Source organism: Eretmochelys imbricata, chromosome 8, assembly GCF_965152235.1.
Source record: "Eretmochelys imbricata isolate rEreImb1 chromosome 8, rEreImb1.hap1, whole genome shotgun sequence".
NCBI classification, from domain to species: domain Eukaryota; kingdom Metazoa; phylum Chordata; order Testudines; family Cheloniidae; genus Eretmochelys; species Eretmochelys imbricata.
In genome coordinates, this window is record NC_135579.1 from 24,487,584 (window position 1) to 24,509,941 (window position 22,358).

Below are 22,358 nucleotides of genomic sequence, written 5' to 3' on the forward strand. Positions count from 1 at the left end.
TGAGATATAGTTTCAGTTGATACGTACAAGGCCTTTCTGGAGAATTAATGCCCTCTCCTTTAGCCATCATCTCAAGGTTCAATTCGTTTTATGATTTCTGTTTGAACACTCAGGGTGTGAGCAATCTGCGGAGGTGCTCTTGCTTTTATTTTGGAGCAACTGCTTTCTTTCCTTCTGCAGCCGGTGAAAAGATCCTATTCCAGGAAGTGGTCCTGATGTAAGTCAGGGGATATAAGTAGCCCTGCAGTGACTATAACAAAGTCTCACAGCAGAGCCAAAAAAAATTGTTAAGACAGAGGTGTTTACATATTTAATACTAATGGAAGCATGTTTGCTAAAAATGGGTATTAGTGGTGTTTAAAGGCTAAATGCAGTTTTAATGTTCTGACTAGAGTGGATGCACATAAAAGCTGTAGCGAACACACCAGCGAAATCAAGTGTATTAGAGAAATAGGGGGACCTTTCAAAGTGGTGGGCCTGGAATCCTGGTTAGCGATCCTGAGAGGGAATAAAACCCCATGGCATAGTCGCTTTGATTTTCTGATTTCTCTGTTCCATACAGTGAATCTCTTTAATACTTAATATACTTACTGTGATGTTTATAGGTTAGATAGACCCATTCTCACAAAATTTCATGCAAAAAGGTCTCTGAATGATAATAGATCATTAATTTTGTTAGCAATTATATAGTTTAGAGCATTTTTACCCTTTTTGGTTGACCCCAAAACTTCAAGGGGGGGACACACCTAATAAACAAATCAACTGGTGGACTACATATAATTAAAGAAAGATCTCTGCTGTGACATGAACATTCACCTCCAACAGCCTCATAGACTCACACTGCATTGGGTCTATCAATGGGAACTTAAATATATTTGCTTACAGCCTCAGTGAAGAAAATGTATTTTAAACAACAAAATGTTACAAAGAATTAGTCTGCTTTGATCCAGTGACTTGTTTTCCCGCCTATTACTATTAGGAGACAACACATCTAGTTGTTTTATTTATAACAGGGCTAAATGCATGCATGCTAGCGATATCATTTAGTGGCTTTGGAAGAAGTAAATAATATCACTGAAAGATAGGCCTGATCTTACTTTCCTTTAGAACTGGCTGTATTAACACAGTTATTGAAGAATGGGACCCTTAATGATCCAATCAGTAATACCTATCATTACAACATTAGCAATAAACCCTAGTATTTAAAATGGGATAGCACCAATCCTGGCAGAAGTAGCATGTTTCATAATGCTCTGGTTTAAAGTCTGTGTATAAATAGTTCCATGCAACCGCCCCAATAAAGACCAGTATTAAAAAAGAAAACCAGCTTTGAAGGGTGAACATATACATATTAATGGGGGATTCAAGAAACCTTATGATAGGTTGAAAGGCCTTGTCACAGTTAAATCTGTTGGGAAAGGTCAGAAAACAGCCTACTGGAAAATAGTAGATTTTTTTTTTTTTAAGTTCTAATGATGCAGAAGCTGCATAATAATCTCTCTGTGAACCACAAAAATAATAAAAGCTGAGGCCATTTCTAACATAATCTCTATCAGCAAGATGCCAGCGCTTTTCCAGATTTCCTAACGGGTCCCTGCTAATTCCATGCCAAAACTAGCAGTGGATTTCTTCCTTTTAATCTCCCCTAATGCCTTATTCGATTATTGTCACTGCTCTCCGACCGTGCACCGTCCCTTCAAACTCTAATTCCCCAACTGAAACAGCCAGACGAGGCTGAACCGCGGTGTGGAAATCAAACCGCGCTCACACACACGCACAAAAGGGTGCGGAACCAGAAGAGGGAGAAAACAACCAAGTCCATCCGCACAACTGCACTTTTAGCTCATAAACCGCAGGGAGAGGGGGAAAGATGGGCTCTGGAACTTGCTCCAGTTGACTAGGCGGAAGGCTATCTGGGAGTCCTGGCCGCAGTGCTGAAGCATGGCTTGGCTGTTCTCTTGGATATGCATCGCTATCTGGTGAGTAAGCTCTTCAGCAATGCTAAAGACAATCAAAGACTAAGCAACCCAACTCCCCTGCCCGGGGTCGAGTCAGTGGGGGAAAGAGGGTGGGTGGCGGGGTGTACGTTTCCTGGTGTTTCCCTGACGGCCCTGGCTAAAGAAAAGCAACCGTTGACTTTGCGCAGAAGGGGAAGGAGTGGCTGGATGATGGCATTGTTGGTGTGTTAATTGCAGTATAGACAAGGCGCTGGGGAGCCAGACTGATGAAGGGAAACTGTACTCTGAAAACATCACCCGAATTCTGGATAAGTTGTTGGATGGATATGACAACAGGCTCCGACCTGGATTTGGAGGTAGAGGAAACCCAGTATCTTTAACTATAGCTCTCCCCTCCTCTTGTGTCCTATCTGTTGTTGCAAAGTAAATCGTTCTTAGAGATAGGGAAACAGGTCCATGCCCTGGATTCCTACCCTCTTCTCCTATGGAGAGTCACACCAGCGGAAGGTGTCCTCCCACCCCGCGCCCCCCTTCCATATAGATGTGTCTCAAGTTTGCACCTAATTACCCCTTCATAATGGAGCTGTTGACAGGAGAAACAATTGCTTTTGATTTACACAAACCCTTAGACATCCAGAAGCAGGAGGTCAGCGTGAACAGCGGTCCCCGCGTGCACACCGTTTGGTTTGCAATGCACTCGGGAACAAGTTCCTCAAGGGCAGCTTTGCGGTGCCCCGGGGGGCCACGCTCCTGCCCGAGGCAAGTTGCTGTGTCGGTATGCGGGCTGCTGAGTGCAGTCCTGGCGGTAGCATACCTCTCTTTACGTCGGACCCTGGCAGTGCTCAGAGCTTGTTTGAATGTCCGCTAGGTGCTGTTACAGAAGTCAAAACGGATATCTATGTGACCAGCTTCGGCCCCGTGTCAGACGTGGAGATGGTAAGACTCATTCTACATTACATACCCCCGGGCCCCAGGAACGGTTCCCTTTTTGGCATTCTCGCCACACAAACCGTGGGATCTTTCCAGCACGGGAGCTTCGCTTGTCCCTGGCCCTGGTCTTGTTTTTCAGGATTCATTACGGTGGCATCTGAGTGGACTGTCATTAGAGCAGATTACTAGGTTTAATCTTCTTGACAATCTCTGTCTCTGAGGGACCGAGCAGAGAGCATTTTACTGTTGGGTTGCATATAGCTAGTTCCACAATCCTGTCAACCTAACGGGCCGTGCAATTTCGGCAGCATGTGCAAGGAAAATTTGAGAGGAATGTGTTGCAAGTAAGTTTGTTTCCCAAGCTAAAGCAAGGAGAGCAATTGTTGATTTGCTGAGCGTTGAATGAAAGGAAGGATTGGTTAAAGATGCATAAGCACCGTTAAGAAGATTGTAGGCATATGTGCCACAATGCATAGCTTTACAGCAGGGCTGCGTGTTAGGAAACAGTAAAATAAAGACATGAGTAATTCAGGAAGACTGATGAGCTCAATCTTTTCCTTTTCTCAGTAGAGCAGTCGAAGCTATAAGGCGCGGCACCTGAATACAGGTAGCTGCAGACTCCCATAAAAGTTATTCGTTTACAACAACGTGCATAGAAACCAATAGCAAGAGTTTAAACCATCGAAACTAAACCATTTTCCATGCTCCCCAAATAATCATGAAGCATATTTTCATTCTAGAAATGGTGTTCGCTCTCCAGCTATGAGTCACAGTGGCTGTATGTTGTCTAACTTGGGTGGTTACTGTTAGGTGTCTATATTTGGGCTTCTGAGTAACTTATTTAGGTGCTTAAATAGGGATTTAGGAGACTAACTTTAGACACACCTACTTGAAAAGTTTGGACATGAACATTAGAAAAAAGTTTTTGCAAACATTAATTTGCAGTAGTACTATGAAGTAACTTGACACGCTGTGTAATCACACTATAATGAATATGTATAAGATTTTTGTCGCAAATATGCAAAATAATTTGCATAAGAGATATTTAGGGTGTCTTTTTTGTTCACTGTCACTAAGTACTGAGAGTTTATTTTAGCAGTTATAAAGCATATAAAATGAGACATTTGTATCTCCTTACAATTGCAGTTGTTTGAATTATATATATAAATAAATTATATACATAAATGTTTTGTGAGAGCAAAATGAACTTTCTTTGTATTCATATCAAATTATCTGTTCAGTGATTAATTTGCAGCTCTTTATTAAAATAGTAAGAAAATAGGATATTTTTCTCATAGACTGGCTTTTTTTTTTTTAGCAACTACTTGATAATAAGATTAACACGATTAAGCAGCGGTGAATGAAATGTGGTTACCATGTGTGTTGTCTTCCACTGAGTTATAGTAGGTCAGTACTGTTGGCCACGACCTCTGATTGATTTGTTTTCCTGTAGGAATACACAATGGATGTTTTCTTTCGGCAGACATGGACTGATGAGAGGTTGAAGTTTAGTGGGCCAACTGAAATTCTTAGATTGAACAATTTAATGGTCAGTAAGATCTGGACACCAGATACCTTTTTTAGAAATGGAAAAAAGTCGATTGCTCATAATATGACAACTCCTAACAAACTTTTCAGAATTATGCAGAATGGAACTATTCTTTATACAATGAGGTAAGATGCTACTGTGCTGTTTCCCGTTCAACTTGTTTTCTTCAGCTAATGAAGGAACTGAGTACAATTTATTTTAATGTATTTTAGACTGACCATTAATGCTGATTGTCCCATGCGGCTGGTAAACTTCCCTATGGATGGGCATGCTTGTCCATTGAAGTTTGGGAGCTGTAAGTTTTGTAAAAGTTTCAGATTTTTTAATATATATCCATATTTGAACAACAGGATGTAGGGCCTGTTAGTGACTTTAAGAACTTGAAAATGGGGTCTTAGGGCAGTCCTTAATGGGAGATAACTAACTATAGGCCCATATTCCACAACAGAATCTGCTCATGCATACCACTAGGACCAGGGCTTTGCATAGTCAGAGGAATCCAGGCTAGTGGATCTCATAGCAAGCTCATGGCTATAAATTGAATTGTTTTTTGTCATTCTGACACAGCCAAGTCTATACTGGTACCTTTTAAACAAATCTATTGTTTTAGCAGTGAAGAAAGATTATCATTACATGCCCTCACTAATTAAAGAAACTGGTATATTTTGAATGAAGAAATATGCTGAAATGACCACTTGCAATCAACAGACTTTCTGCCCTCAGCTGGAGGGAACCACCCCTCCAGTGTGGGCAATAGCAGAGTAAGTGGGATAACTCTCAGGGCCCTGACAGTCTCAGAGAACCACATGTGGCAGATACACATCAAGAGGGGGCTTATGCAGAGAAAGGGGGAACCATCATCCCAGGGAGCCATAGTGATAGCTTATGTTTATTAATAAGGCCCTTTAATGGTAGGTAGATGGGTGGTGGTTGTAGTCTATATAGAAAAGGGGGAAAACAAATACAAAGGCCATGGGTACAGAGTCACCTTTTATTTATTGAGGGAAACAAGACAAATATTAAGGGAGCACAATGCATTATGAGTTGATAGGGAATTTTAAAATTAGAATAAAAAAGAACCTTAACATAATTCAAAACCCTCAAGCTGAGGCATGTTCTTAGGCTATGTTATGGGTTCTCAACCGGGGCATGACTACCGTCTACCCTTCTTATGTTGCTAAATGGGAGAAAAGGGTCCTGTGTAGATGCTAGCTACATGGGAGCCAGGGTGGAAGAGGAAGGTTGACAAGGAGAAGTTATTTACCCTCATCCTTCCTCTCCCCCATCCTGTTTGTTATGCTCAGGAGCTGAATCTTAATTAGAATTGAATTTTAATTAGATTAGAAAGAGCTTGTAATGGTAGGGACCAAGTCTCCTTGTTTGTACAACACCTACCATAGTGGGGCCATCGTATTTATTTTGGCCATTAGGCACTACTGTAATATAATTAATACTATCGATTCTTTCCTCCATGATACCCCAGACGCCTATCCAAAAAGTGAAATCATTTACACATGGAAAAAAGGACCTCTATATTCAGTAGAAGTACCACAAGAGTCTTCCAGTCTCCTCCAGTATGATCTTATAGGACAAACAGTGTCTAGTGAAACAATTAAATCTAACACAGGTAAGACATAGCCTCATGTAGAATTGACACATTATAAAAGACTCATTGGAAACCAACTAAATTGCTCTCGTTTTTATCTCTTAACTGTTTACTCTTCTCCCCCTAACTAAAATTGCTGAAAAGTTTCGTTTGTTTCCTGCAAAAGACTGATTTTCAACATATTGCTCATGGGTGGGCAAAGTTTAATGCAACTTCCAGGAAAGCTGCTTTTTCAGTAGCAGAATAACATATCAAAGTAATAACTGATTCACCTTTTCCCTTTATCTCAGTTGATTCACTTTAGCTTCTATTGATCGGCTAAACTTTACCGTATAGTAGGAGGCCCATTATCGCCACTGCTTTCCTCAAAACACAGCATATTAATTTAAGACATTCCAAGGTTTACTCCAGTAACGTTCTTTCATATATTGCCAAAATAATGCTGACATACTTGTCTCCTAACAGGTGAATACGTAATAATGACAGTTTATTTCCACTTGCAAAGGAAGATGGGCTACTTCATGATACAGATTTATACTCCCTGCATTATGACAGTCATTCTTTCTCAGGTGTCTTTCTGGATTAATAAGGAGTCTGTTCCAGCTAGAACAGTTTTTGGTATGCTGTGTTAAAGTCTCTGCAACAGCTCATGTCATCATTCCATTTATTCATCGCCTTTCATTGCTTGTTTGTTGCAGGTGAATATTCACTTCAGCTGCTCTATTTTCATCTGCAAAGGAAAATAGGCTACTATCTCATTCAGATATATATTCCATGCACCATGACTGTAGTCCTGTCTCAAGTTGTGTTTTGGATCAACAAAGAATCTGTTCCAGCAAGAACTGTGGCTGGTATTAATGTTTTTACCATGAAATTAATTCGTTGTATTGAATCCACAGTATTGAACAGCTACTGTAGTGTGATGGAAATTTGTTTTTAAGTAGAGAAAGAAAAAGCTAATGGATCCCAGGGAACAAAAATAAATAATTATATTGAAACCAAATCAATAATGTTAAAAAAATCCTACTGGGAACATAATTCTGTTCTCAGAAAATTTACATCGTCAGTTTTGACTATTTCTTCTGTGTAATGTCCATAGACATTCCAGGCATATGTGCACGGAGAATTTCAGAGTTAAGATCCACCATTCAGATTTGAGAAAAGAAGTTTTCCCTTGATTTGTGTTGTGTTAAAACCAATACTTAGATTCAAAGAAAGGTTTACCTATAAAATTAATGAAAAGTAAACGTATAGTGTTAAATTGGAGAAGTCTATGAAAAGTTATGTTAAAAGAGTGACAAAATGCAAACAGAAACCCCATCACAAGCTCTCTTCTCTGCATGTCTCTCATGACACTGGGCCTCCTTCTCTCCGATGACTTGGGTTAATGGGTGGACTATCAAGTTGTATATTTTGGATTCTCATGTCTCATTTATATATATTGGCTTTTGTAACTTAGACTCTTCTGTTTACTTCATTCTTAATTTTGGACCTGTACTATGCCCATCAACATCAAAGACAAAACTTCTACCAACCAAATGGTTGAGAAGGACTGGAGTATACTTAGAGCTGGACAAAAAATTCTCATCAAAAATATTTACAGCGAAAAATGGAGAAAAATTGTAAATTTTAATGCGTTTTTCCCCAGATCATTTTTCAACCAGCTCTAGGTATATTATTGTAAGTTCCTTGGAGCCCAGTCCTGTAGTCTTTGTATTGACCAAACTCCTGTATTTGCCTTTTATACTAAGACTGCAGGATCTAGGGTCATATTTTCAAAAATTTTGGTTGCCCAACTTCAGGGGAGAGGAGGATTGTTTTTTATGGGTCTCACTTAACTGCAATGGAACTATTAATATACGTACAGCTACTTATGTGCATGTTAGAGCCAATGGACACCTTGGGCCCAATTTTTAGACGTGCCAAGCGCACACAACTTTCATTGACTTGAAATAGAGTTGTGCATGCTTGTTCATTCTTACAATCCTAACTGCAGTTGGGCACCCTAAAAAACAAAAACGTGAAACCCAAAATTAGAGGACACTTTTGAAAGTTTGGAGATTAATTTTTATTTTCTTAAGCATTCAGACAGAACTGTAAAGAATAATCATGTACTGGGATGAGTTGATATAATAGATTATAAAGGGTGCTTTATTGCTGTTGAAGTGCAGTGTGTATAGAACAAATGTGGGCTGACAATCTGACATCATAATACATAGTAATAACTCCCAGTACTGTGTTGTTCATGGAACAGTTACAGATGATCAGAAACATATCATGGCATATTTGGTGAAATGTATACTCTTCACCTGACAGGCTGAATGGGTGATTTGGAACTGCTCAGTCTATTAGGTAAATAGGTCTTCAGACTGATTTTTTTAAAAAAAATATTTACAAACATCTGAAATGACAGCTCTTATGAGCTATTTCAGGCTGACGAGTAAATACAGAATTAGGAGCAGAGGAATATTCTTAGAAAACACAGTAAATGAAAATGCCATTGCCAGTTTTGCTGAAAATTAGTAATACCAAGACTGACACCTTGTATAAAAAAAACCACCAAGTCCATCACTCCTTATTCAGGGCATTCAGTCCAATGACTATACTGAAAGTTTCAGCAGAGTAAGGACTGAAGGATTTATCCCCATTACAGTCTGAATCTGCAGTCTTTATTCAGACAAAACTGCCTTGACTCCAGAGAGTTTCACCTGCAAAATGATTGTGGGGTCCGTTCCTTGCTACCTAGAGCAAATTTTCAGGCCCAGTGACAAATCAGAGGTTTAAAATGGAAGGCCTGACATCCCATTATGTATAACATTGGAAAACACTTATGTTATAATTAGTATTTAAGTGAATTTGACTAGAAAAGTCATCTGAATTTCCCCAAATTAAAGGTTTAAAGAGGGGGAAAGGAGAAATTAATGATGGGAGATTAAAGCTAGTTTTCTAAAACCAGTTCCAATATTATATAAATGGGACAACATTGTAAGCAGATTGAATCCCTCAAAAAGGGGTGCAAGATTACAGTCTACAAATATAAGGAATGCTGTGAGCCCAAGATGAAGAAGCAGGAGTCATAAAGATCTGCTTGCTAGAACCCTCTGAAAGAAACAGTGTGGTAGGCAGAACCATCTCAGGTACAGTAGTACTCCTTTGTACTGCTATGTACTCAAAAAGGGCCATGCGTTCCCAATATGCATTTCCCTATATATGTGTTACTCCTGCCCTGGAGTGGAATAAAGAACATGGGTATTTCTAAGTTATCCTTTAGCTTTAGAACCTACTCTGTTCTTGGTGTCACCACTTCATCCAGATGCCATGTCTGTCTCAGAGTCCTCACAAAGAGTCCCCTCTATATGAATTTTAGCTGATAGGTTCAGGATGGAAAATTTTATGCACAGATAGATATGGTCACCTTTCTCTTGTTTTTGTATCACACTGGTAGCCAGAATTTGACTGTTGATCTAGCATATTCATTGAAATCTCAGATGTGGAAAGATTCTTAAAGCAAAATTATATTGTGAAAGTAGTGAAATAAAATGAATTTTACACAGTTATGTTAACCAATCTCTCTTAAAACTTACTGAGAAATATTCAAAATTAGAGCCAAAAATAAGCAAATATCAATTGTACAATTTTTTTCAACTGTATTTTAGCATTCTGCTAGATAAAGCAAATTTTGTCAATCCAGAGCATTTCAAGAAAATCACCTTCTAAAATCATTCAGCCCTCACTGATAGGAATCTTTCAGATTCTTAATATCTAAATTCCAGTAGTTATAAGTATTTATAGACACTGAATCCATCATTACATTACTAAATATTGCTAAATAGCACATGACCATGTTCTAATCTCAGCATACGTAATCTTGAAAAGTTCATTTGTGTGCACATGTGAGACATGGACTTTTGGCATTGAATTATACCTCAGGCTTATGTATACTCCTGTTATAAAAATGTCTGCCAGATTTGGGGGATGAGAGATACTATTTTTTTTTAAATCTTCTACTTGCATTTTATTAAAAACGTGTTAGGTTATGACATTGGAACAGTGGTACTCAACTGCAGATAGTTGACAAGCTGCAGCTTGAGAGAGAGTTGCAGAGAGAACCTAAAATAATCAACTCACATAGTCCAGAAGCTGCAGTGAGATGTTACATCAGTATGTGATGACACTGCATTCTCATTGCTCAGCATCATTCATAGCATACTGATGATCAATACAACGTACCATAACATTTTCTACCTTCCCACCCACCCTTTCCTGACCACTGGGAGGAGAGAAGCAGTGTTCTGCAATCTATTTATTTCAATATATGCTATCCCCAGACCCACCTGCCACAGTAAAGAGTGAACATTGATTTTGGAAACTTGCATGCCATGAAATCTCTTTGTTCTATCAGGCATCTGTGGGGAACATGTGAGTGATCAACCCATTCTCACTTCAAATAGGAAGAATGAGTAGAAGGTTAATCAGGCATATGTATGCCATAAGACATGGAAAACATAATGTGGGTCAAGAGACAGAGGTTCAGACTTGTTCTGTTGGAACAAATGTGGACCTTAAAGGTTATGGTGTTTTCCACACCTACAAGTCTCTAGGAATATGCAAACTGGGGGTCCTCATAAATGTATGAAATATCTTAGTGAATCTTACAAACACTTTGATCAAATTAGGCAGTAATTTTTTTTCCACAAAGAAATAAAAATGCTGCATATGGGACTATTCCTCAGACACGTCCTGTTCTTATCTAAAAGTCCTCAGGGCTCTAGCATGCCACTGGTCTTCATGCAGAATTCCCATGAATTCTGTATGACATTTTATGTTCATCTAATGTAACCTCAAAGGTGGTGGGGAGGAGGGAGAAGGATGCTGAAATTACATGTCACTAAATTATAGTATTTTAACCTGGATTACAGCAATAGATGGTGCTCACTAACCTATAGGTAAAATAGGTTTTTGAAATCTGAGCGCTTCCCTTCTTATAGGGGAATTGCCATGTGTGGTCCTCATGTCATTCCTGCAAATACCTTCTCTAGAAAGTGGTGCTTCCAGGCATGTTGTTATGTCCATGTTTTAGCATCATTCTAGAAAGAATCCCTACTCAGTAGCTGGGTATCTAAACTTTACATTTGTGTACCATTTTCAAATAAGGCATACAGTCTAGGGTGGCTTATTCACTATGATTAGATATACAAATATGAACTATTTGAAGCACAAGGAGTACTTTGCAATCTGTTAATCAGCTGAGAGGGAGCACAGTAATGAAACAATAGGAAGTGTAATCTACAGATGTATAACAATTTGTAAGCAATATGGATATAAGCAAAATCCTAATACCTTGATTTTCATTCTGTTATTTTAAAGGGATTACGACAGTTCTAACAATGACCACTTTAAGCATCAGTGCCCGCCACTCTTTGCCCAAGGTGTCTTATGCTACTGCCATGGATTGGTTCATAGCTGTGTGCTTTGCCTTTGTCTTCTCTGCACTTATCGAGTTTGCAGCTGTCAACTACTTTACCAACCTGCAGACTCAGAGAGCAATGAGGAAGGCAGCCCGGGCAGCAGCACTAACAGCAGTACTAGCCGCAGCAACTGTACCGGCAGAGGACGAGACGGTCTCGGTAATTGCTCATTTTTCTAATAATAAGCGTCATATAGGAGGAGACAGCTGAAGTAGTGACCGCAAAACAATTGAACAATGTTAAAGTGATCTTAGTTTGGAACAGATTACATAACTGAGTCACATCCATGCAAATGTCAAGGAAGTTATTGCTCTAACATCAGACGGTGAAAGTAGTTCATTTTCAGTTGTTTGTATAAAGTGGAGATCTTCTTCTTCGGTCATTCTGATTTGTATAAAGCAAGATAATTAAAGAAAAAACAACATTAGACAAATGTGACACACAAATACTTTCTTTAAGCAATGCTATAAGTACTGTGATTCACGGAAATAATCCCTTGTATGTGGACTACATCATAGTAAGATTGCAGAATTTGTAGGGCACTGTTCAAAAAAGAGTGAGAGCATGCATTGGCTGGATGGTTATTGGATCACTGTAATATACATACCATAAGTGGGTCAACTGGGGGAAGGGGAATTAGCTTTTACATAAACTTGGCATCTGTTACTCGAATAAAGAGCTGTGTTGGTGGAAGCTTTGAGAAAGACACAGAGATACAGTTTTAAAGGAAGAGGGGTAAATATTCAGCACATGTGATAGACAGAAATGCTTTCTCTTATCAGAAGCAAGATATGTTAAATGGTTGAAAATTGGTTTTAAATAGTTTCACTACCAAGTCTCCCTAAGTGATGATATGGCCCCCATTATCACCAACTTCAGTTTATTTATATGCACAACACTAATCCAAGGTAAGTTAATACTGTATTATCATCATCTCCATTTACAGATAGGGAACTGAGGCACATAATGATTAAGGGACTTGCCCAGGGTAATCCAGAAAGTGAGTAGCACAACTGAACCCAGTTCTCTTGAATACCAGTCCACTGCCTTAACCACAAAGCCATTCTTCTTCTCCATTTCAAATCTCAGAGTCCCTAGCTAAAACATTTCTATTTAAATGTGTTTTAAAACAGCTAAAACTGTAATAGGCTAGGTGTGCCCAAAACCATTTAATGAGTAGTAAGGTCCATTTAGTAACAAAGGTGTTGTTGGGCAGCCTGTTGCTGCTCCCCACTGAAATAGAAAAGCAACATTTTCCTTAACATCAGTCGCAGAAGAACTGGGCTCATAAATCTCAGGGCTCGTCTAGAAAAACAGTTAGTGTGTGGCAAGCTGGGGTGCAAGTCTACAGTGCACTAGTATGCCGTTCCCTAGTGTGCTTTAATATACTCCTGTAAAGCAGAGTAGATTAAAGTGTTCTACAGAACTTTTAATGCATGCTAGCAGGGTGTACATGGACAACTAGCATACTCTAGTTTATACCGCAGCTTGCCACACACTAACTAGACAAGCCCTCAGTGTATTTTAGTAAAGATTTGTTTTAGCATTGGGGAAAAAAATATGAGACTCCAGAAAAGACGGACAAAAAAAAAAAAAAGATTCTCATAAGATCTTTTGTCTTTCAGAAAAGTTTAAAAAAAAACGTATCACACATTAACAACTCAGAAAATGAATGTTTTTTTTCCTGCCCAGATTGTGTAAAATGAGGTTAAAGAACCTCTGCAAAAAACTCAAGCAAGACTGACTTGAGCAAAGCTAGTAATGTGTGATAGAGTTTGCAGAAGTTTGCAATAATGGATAATGAAAAAGTAGATTTTCAATTTTGATGAAACTTGTAAATAAATATACATAAAGTAAATCTAAATGTGCATGTAGAACATTTACATTTTTATTATTCTAAGAACCCTTAATAATAAGTTGCCTCATCAAAACTTACAATAAAAACAGATAATATATTTGTTAATGTTCAGATAAAATAATTTTTTTCAAATGTCATGACATTTGAGAAAGGCTCAGTTGTTATGACTGAAATATTATCATTTGACTGAGGACATTACATACCCTACGGGCTGTATATTGTAACAGCAAATAAATGCTACAAAGGAAAATGCTACAGATCTAAAGACTAGGAGCACTTTAAAAGATCCCTAGTCCTCTTTTTTTTCAAATATAGCTTTTTCACAGGAAATTACTCAGGCAAATATCAAAATACTAAGTTAAATAGATCATCTTGCATGACACAGTAAAAGAAAATATTAACAGAAAGCACATCACTATATGAGAATAAGAACCCTAAACTGGAAAGATATTTCGGGTCTGAATCCCTGAATAATGAATCAATGCTGTTCATCATTTGTTCCATTTAAAGACCCAAATATATAGAATACTAAAGAAAATATAATATGGTCTGTAGAGGGTCCATTATAGATAAACAATTAAATTAATTCAGAAAGGACAGAAGGAGGAGAAAAGAACAATGTGATAATGGTCCATAAAGTCCTGTGTTCTTGGAGAAGACAAAAATGTAATTTTACACAATTTAGAGTCCAAACACATTAGGCAGAGACATCAAATTATATCCAGTAAAACACTTACGTAAGTACTGCAATGATTAAAATTCTGAGATCCCAGAAGAAAAAAATTATATTAGAAGATCCAACTCCTCTTCATAGGTAGACAAACATTTGCCTCATTTTTTTTTAAGACACCGATACATACAGTGGAACTTGAATAAGACAATGTGGCTCATGGAGGCCTGCCAGGAAAACTTGCCCAATGGAGTTTCTATTTGCTGTTCCCAGAAGTAGCAGTGAGGAGGCCCCCCCACAGCACTGATTGCCAAAGGCATCATGAGCCTGATCCTGCAAGGTGCTGAGTGTCCTTAGCTCCCACAGAACAGAGAGTTTAGCAGAACTCTTCCATTTTTAACTCAAGAGTCTCTAGTGAAAAGAACATTACATTCATGTTGCAATTGTTCAATCAAATACCAAAATCCAGTCAGCACTTTCATTATTCTCAGCCTCTTCATCAGTTCTCAAAGTCCTCATCTTGGGTTTCAGAAATGTACAATCCAGGGTTTTGGGTGTGATTCTGCTCTCTCTTATAGTGAAGTTAGAATGGTGCAAAATCTGTATAAGGGAGAGGAGCTACAGAGCCATTACCTTTCACAGAGGAACTACCCTATTTTTGAGCTCTAGTGCAGATCACAGAGGTGTTTCAGCTTCCCCAAAACAGGGCCCATATTCAGCCAATTTATCTTCACACTGAAGCGATTACAGCAAGTGACTTTTTTCAGTTTGCCCTCCTCTACATAGTCTGCTGTGGGGTGACTCTGCAACAGATGCTACAAAGCAAAGGCAGTGAGAGCCCGGCTGCTGAGGACATGGCTCCCCATAGCTGCTTTCCCAGTCACACCAGGGCTTGATTCTAGAAAGCTTGGTGGCTCCTACAGCTGCTGAAGAGATTTACATATTCTCCATACCACTGCAGCCCGATCTGAACACAGGCTAAAAGTCTGACCTTGAAGGAATCAATAAAGCAAACAAAGAAGTTTGAACTCTCACTCTGTAAAGTTTCCCTCTCAAGGGTTTAAATCACAAACAAGTGTAGAAGTAAGTACAATCAATACATTCCTCTTTTTTCACCGTTTTAACAATAAAAGCCAGCAAGTGAGTAGTAAAATACCTAAGAAACACAGTCTACAAATATTTTCCTTAACAGAGCTATTTACAAGTCATACATGGCATCTAGAACTAGGAAAGAAGCAAAAACCAACCAAGCAAATAATATAAGCCCTATTCAAAAGTCTCCAAATTTTAAAAGGTTGCAAAGAGCAGTGCATAGACCTTCTCCCCAAGCCGAAATCCAGAGTTTGTATCTTTAGAGAGTCAGCAGTCACTTTTTATAGCTGTAGAATATTGTTCCAGTTCCACCCTGCTTGTTTGGCATAAGGATGTACCCATCTCCTCAGCAACAGGAAAGGGAAAACCAAGGGAAACCACAACAAGAATCAAGAGTTCTTATGAACTAGAAGAAGGAGATGTAGTAAGCACTTACAAAAGTGGCTTGTTTAGGACTGCAGCTGCTTGGCTCTGTCAGATTTAAAGGGCTGACCCCTATAAAGGCATGCTGGGAAAAAATTCTTGTAAGAAGGCAGCCCTGGCTCAAGGGGAGTTAATAGGATCTAGAATGTCATTAAGGAGGGTGTGTCTGTGTTTTGTATACTACTGCTATATCACTCTCCTATTTGTCTTGTCTCTTTTTCCTTCTCTTTCTAGAATCCTGCCCCTTCTGTTTTTTATTCAGTTCTTATGCTTTGGTTCCTTACTCCTTATCTGATTCTAAGTCATATCATTGCTTTCTTTTACAGTTCCTTTTCTCTCTGATTTCTGCAAAGTCTATTTCTTCTTGTTCTAGATCCTTGTATAATATTGTTGCAGGACTTTCTGTCTTTTCTAAGATGTCCTCTGTGTGTCTCAGAATTTTTTTTAACAAGGCCCTGTGCTATTCTTCCTCAACAATGTTTTAAAGAGGAAATTTTTTCTCTAAACCCCCACCTTCCTAAGTAGCCACCAAGTTCATGTGATTAAAAGAAACCCCTTAATTAAAAATCTTCATGTTTTCTTATGCCCTCAGATCTTCTTGTCTCCTTTTTTGTTCTGGTCTATTATTTCTCCCTCAAAGAAAAAAAAAACCTTTCTTCCACTATAATGGTGGGTTTTCTTGTGTTTTTTGATAATTGCCAGGGGTTTAGTTTTATCAATTGGGAGTTTGAGGAGAAATGTAGTGAGCAGTGTTTGTGTCAGAAGGAAGAGTGCTATCTGCCTTCTGTCTTTATTGAACTTACTCCTTGGACAGTGAAAGCTGATGGAGAATGTTAAGGTTGGGCTAGTTACTGAAGAGTCCAGGAGCAGAAAATATAAAAGGGTTGTGTCTGTGTTAGACTGGGAATCATTCAGTGCTACCAATACAATTTCATTAGTGGTAATAATGGGGTGAGTTACAGGGTAAATAAGACACCAGCATTTTTGCCAATATGTTCTCTAAGCCTGCCCCAACCAGGCTAAGTGAGATAGTGGTGTGTATGCCCCTGTCTACACAAACACTTCCACTGGTGGTATAGTAACGATGAGATAGTTGCACCCAAACGTTTCATTGTAGCAGACAAGACCTGAGAGAGAAGATCTAGTATTGATTAAAATTCAGAGTCATTTGAAAGCTTTAGTTGCTTGAATAGTTTTAAACCCAGCAAGTTAAAGTGGATTCAGAATACGTTCAATTTTTTACAGTTCCAAATCTAACTTTGTCTACTACAAAAATCATTCAAAATATATTAAAAGTGTCCCTCTCACCCTTTAAGATAGTTAATTTTGTTTAAATGCCTCTTTTATTCAAAATCTCTTACTAATATGTTATTACATAATGCTCCACCAAACCTCTAATCTAAAAATAGAGAAGGCACAGGGCCAAATTCTATTTTGTCATACTCAGTAGAGTTGCTGCAAACTTCCAATAAGTTCTTGGACTGTTAGATACAGTGGGCTGAATTCTGCTCTCAGTGAAGTGATACAAACCCAGAGTGACTTCACTGGTTGCCAAGGAGTCACTATGAATTTCCCTCAGCTAGCTCAGAGCCGAATTTGGCTCATTGTATTTGTCAGCTGCAGGTGATCTCTGTGTGAAATACAAAACTGTGGGCATTCCACTCCAATATATGACAGCCACCAGCTGAGAATGCATCTGGACCCTGATGGAAGCCCATTTTTATTCTTACAGTAATTACATTTGCTTTTATAATTACAATTACAATTAGCATATCAGAAGCAAATTCAGTACCAATAGCATAGGAAAGCAGGGCAGCGTTTCAATTGTATTCCATTTAAAATGTGTGTGTTTTAAATATGAATCATATTGTTTGGTTCTTCACAGCTTTCTTTATTTAGTAGGCTCAGATTCTGAAAGTGTTGCATGGGTCCCTGGGTGCCTCACAGAACCCTCTGGCATCTCATTGACTTCAAGAGGGAGCCAGGGTCCCCCAGTATAGAAAAGGACAGGGACCAAAGTCACTTGGTGTGCATGCTGTTGTACAGTATCCAAGAGCTTTTGCAGCATGACAGTCACAGAGTTTAACAGGGATTATTTCCTATATAGAGCTGGTCAGAATTTTTGATGACATTTTGATAAACAAACAAATAAAAACACTTTCCAATTCAATATTTTTGTGAAAGCTTTTTGCTGTTTGTTTTTTCAAACAGCTCTTTTTCCTAAGCCACAAAGTGATATGGCTCAGACAGCAGAGGATTCTTATTCTGTCTTTAAGCAACATTCCTCAAGTGTAGAGGAGCCTGATGTCTTTCCAGTAGAAAGGATTTAGTTCCCTGTGATTACATCAATCAGAATATATTGGACATGTTTAATGAGTATCCTGATGTGGCTGAAAGGAGAGGGCAAGTAACTGATTATCATTTGTATCCACATGTCTTCCATGTTTCCTAGAGCTACAGAGCTGGGCAATAGGGATGGGAGAGAGAAGAGACAGCTGAAATCAAACACAAATATATTTTAAATGTCTTGCATTTCAAGATATGAGGGTTTTCCCCCACTAGCATTTACACATTTTTGCACAGTATTGCAGTCTGATCTCAGTAGTCACAGCAGCACATCTTAAAATAGGACAAAACAAATATGATTGCACAGGAATGAAGGAATATCAGTTGTTTTTGTATAAAAGCTGCAAAGATTGCACAAAGTAAGTGGAGAGACTGCCTTCTGCTCACAGTTCCACAGGGGCCATTTCAGAATTATTCCATTTAAATTGCTGGGTTGGCACCAGTGTATCTAAGAGCAAAATGTGGCTTTAATCATTTAACATAAATAACATAAAATAAATATATTTTGTCAGAGGCTCTGCAGTGTCAATCTGCATTTTGATGTGTCGTATCATGGAACTGCATTGATATAGCAAGATCGTAAATCTTTAAAAGAGCCTTTTTTTACCTGCTGAGATGTGATGTTGGAGTTCTGTGTTTCTTCTGCAGATGTTAATAGTGTTAGTAACAGCTGTGGGCCCAACTATGCCAATTCCTTACCTGTTTTACATGTTGGTGATGGAATCAACAGATGTTGGGAGCAATGTAGAACTTTGGAGAGAAGGTTATTAAATCGAGGGCCAGACAGTGAACCTCTTATACTGACTGGTAAGCAGTTACTCAAAAGGTTGGTCTTGTTGACTTCATTGGAACTACTCGTATGAGTAAGTGTTCACCAGTGTGAGTAAAGGCTCAGTAATCTGGCCCAATTTGGAAATAGATTTAATATTTTCAATGGTGTTTTGGTTTTAAATGTATATCTGTGTCACTGGGATCTAAAAGAGTGTCCTTAGAGTCCTTTTGCCATTAGGTCAACAAATAAAAATAAGAAAGAAAGCTTTATCAATTATTAATTATTATTATCTAAGTCTTATAGTGTCTAGGGTTCAGATCCTCAAAAACAGTCAGGTACCTAACACTCGTAATGGCCCTTGAATAATCTTTGAGGATTTCAGGCCACTAGTTAGTGATTTCATTTATATTGTGTAGCACTGGTAGGAATGTCACATATTCATAGGAAGGAAAGGGGGAAAAGAGTAGGAGATATGCTTTTTTCTTCTTTAATGCTTGTCCAGGCATATTGAGCTTTGGCACTAATTTCATTTTTATTCCAGTGTGATGACAGCAAAATTCTATATCCTTAGCCTAGTAAATTATAAAGGAAATAAGAACTATCACATTTTTCTATCTGAAAGTTTAGAGTTTATTGCCATTATTTTCTTTTTACTTCACTGTACTGATAGGAAAAGTACATAATCTTAAGTGAGCAAAGAAGACAGCAATAAGAACAAGTACGAATTGTTTTAAAGTTTGTTGTATCCAGGCACATACATAAGATGCTCATTTTAGTGCCATGCTACAAGCTGCACTGACAGCAAAATCACATATCCGCAGTACAAAGGAAGGCAGATTCATAGATAATTTCAAAGTGATTTTTAATTAAAAATATCCAGAGAAAAGTATACACACAAAATTAATAATACGCACACAGCATTCCTATAAAAACAGAGAAGGCTGGAACACAGAATTGCATACATTCCAAAGCGGTATTTGCTTTATCTTTTCTAACTGGAGGTAAGGGCCTGATCCTGCAATTTGCTGAGAGCTTCCTGAGTTGTGCCAAGAAAACCCTAGCAAAGTCAATGAGAACTGAGGGAGATCAGTATCTGGATGGAATAGACTCGTGGCTGCTTTGTGGGCATCCAAAGAGTATAAATTAGTTTAGTTGTATGACCTTAGTTAGTCCTAGACTGCACCTTACTACTCTATGCCATACAGCACCTCCTGTTTAGTTTTGAGTCATTGTGCAAAGGTCCACACGCATGGGTCAGACTGCAGGCATGGGGCAATGTTTTTCATTGTGCTGCAACATCACAAATCTGCACTGCCAGCAAAGAGGCCATGTAAAGAAGCCAGTTTCTTTTGCAATTTGTCAACTCAGCTAACAGTGTTTGAGATTTTGTCTTAGGTGCGCTGGACAAGTTTGCTTTATTCTAGTCCATAAAATCAGGGATTAACATAGCTTGCTAGTTGTAATAGTTCATATATTTTCTTTCTGTTTAGTGTTTTGGGCAAATTTCACCACTGAACCCTAAGCTCAATGCTCCTTGTCAAAGAAAACTCTCAAAAGGGAAAATCCAAATAGAGAAAATTAATAACTGCAGCAACTACTCAGAGCTTAGCTGTCACAGAACCCCATCCCCCCACACAAACTTTATCAATTTAATTTGAATGAGAGCCACAGGTTGTTGCCTCCTCTTGCTGCTCTTCCTTTGGCCAGGGTCTCTGGGTAGTCTTCATTGGTAGCTGAGAAAAAGTTGTATTATAAACTGGAGAATAATTTACAATGATAGTGTTGGTAAAGACAGACCATTGCAACACATCAGACCAAGTCCTAGGCTTCTATCTGCCCCTTTTGCATTGCTTAAGTAGCAAACAGGAATCTTTAATTTGGTTTAAGCAGCTATTTGAGGTTTCCCCTCCAGAGAGTTATACCAGCTCTACCTCATGTTCCTCAGTGTATGGGGGATGTCCAAGGAACTGGCCATTAACTGCTGGAGCAATAATGTTTCCTGGCTGCTGGAATAGGCCACTGAGGTGTAACTTAAAGCAATCGGATGCTCCTTTTAATTGCTCCAGTTGCCATCCAGCCACTGCCTAGGTCCAGGGTTGGGAGCATAAAACTATCTTGTCTCTCTCCTTTTATGTCTTCTGCTGAGCACAGCTCAACAGGACCCAAGAATTGGGACTAATTAATATATTCCACCTTGAATCTGTGATCAAGGATTCTGTGAATGCAATGCTAAATGAAGATATACAGGTGGGCCCTTGAAAGTAAGGGAGAAGTTAAAATAAAAGGAATCTCCTGTATTTTGTGGTGGCAAAAATCCCCCAATTGTATCATCATCTGATGTGAAGAGCATGTTTTTTCATGGCATGTAGGGACAGCAGTGCTGGAACAATTTGTATAGTGGGGATACTGAGAGCCATTGAATCAAACTGTAAACCCTGTATATGATGGAAACCACTTCAAGCCAGGGGGATGTGGCAGCAACCCTGCCCCCCCGCCCTCGTTCCAGCACCTATGGTTAGGGATACTTATTTCTTAAAATTTGTGCTATACTAAATAAAGAACTGGCCACACCATGCTCTGGGAATACTTCACTCTTAAAAATACACCCTCCAATAAACAACCTCCGGCAAGTACCTGCAGATAACCCAGCCTTGTAGCAATGTAAATATAACAAAGATTTAATAAACCCATTGACAAAATCACCACCTCCCCTCCCCTCAACCAACTCCTTATACAAAGGGATTTCCTATCTTTGCATTAACAAGGGAGGAATAGAAGGAAAGTTAGTGTACCTTCTGCCAAAGCATCATCAGCAAACAGTGGGCCTATTTTTCTTTTCACTATGGATGTCTACACACCCTGGGGGAGCGAGCTTCCCAGCCTGGGTTGACAGACTGGGGCTAGCAGGACTTGGCTAGTGCTCTAGAAACAGCGGTTTGAAGTTGCAGCTTGGGCTGGAACTTGGGCTCTGAAGCCTAGGAAATGGGATGGGCTTTGGAGCCTAAGCAGCAGCCCTGAGCAGCAACTTCAAAGCAGTGTCCACACAGTTATTTTTAGAACACTCTTGTGAGCCCCGCTAGCCTGTTTACCTGGGCTGTGTAGATACACCCATTTCGACCAGCTAGACACCATGGTACCTCCACGACTTCAGTGTACTGAATCCTGATTTATACCAGTGTAATTCAAGGCAGAATTTGGTCTGATCTATATATGTCAGAATGCTGTTTATTGACAAGTGATATGATGAAATAACAAACACTTTTTAAAAAGAATTCGCCTGCACTGGGGAAAGACTAAAGCTAAGACAAACCACATTGTGTGTCTAGCAACATTGCAGTTTCGAAAGCAGGGCAGAAAAGCAGAATGGGATAGTGACTCTGAGCGAAAGTAATAGCTCAGGCTCAAACAGTCAGTCTGTTTAGAGAGAAGGATTATTATGATTAGTGCCAGTGCACATGGATAACCCTCTTTCTTTTTCTGTGACACATCTGTGGATGATCCCCCCTTCAAACCTGTGTGCTGCTTGCAGTGTAACTGGAAAATACAAAAATCAAACATCTGTGTTCCAGATAGACATAGCCCCACAGTATGTATGCCACTGATAATCCATCTGCAAAACATGTTACTCTTCAGTTACTTGACATAGTGTGGGCAGGGGGCTTGGGATTCAGGAAAGAAACGGGGGC

The 22,358-nt window shown here is 39.0% G+C and overlaps 1 protein-coding gene across 1 annotated transcript in view; it reads left to right on the forward strand.

Moving 5' to 3' along the window:
* The first annotated feature begins 1,941 nt into the window (after window positions 1-1,941).
* Window positions 1,942-22,358, forward strand: part of GABRA6 (gamma-aminobutyric acid type A receptor subunit alpha6) — a 29,394-nt gene continuing 8,977 nt past the window's right edge. Inside the window, exons 1-8 of the mRNA XM_077823949.1 lie at window positions 1,942-1,979; window positions 2,196-2,314; window positions 2,827-2,894; window positions 4,342-4,562; window positions 4,650-4,732; window positions 5,921-6,064; window positions 6,509-6,661; window positions 11,411-11,670. Of these exons, the coding sequence (XP_077680075.1) occupies window positions 1,942-1,979; window positions 2,196-2,314; window positions 2,827-2,894; window positions 4,342-4,562; window positions 4,650-4,732; window positions 5,921-6,064; window positions 6,509-6,661; window positions 11,411-11,670 (1,086 nt within the window). The remainder of the gene's footprint in view (window positions 1,980-2,195; window positions 2,315-2,826; window positions 2,895-4,341; window positions 4,563-4,649; window positions 4,733-5,920; window positions 6,065-6,508; window positions 6,662-11,410; window positions 11,671-22,358) is intronic.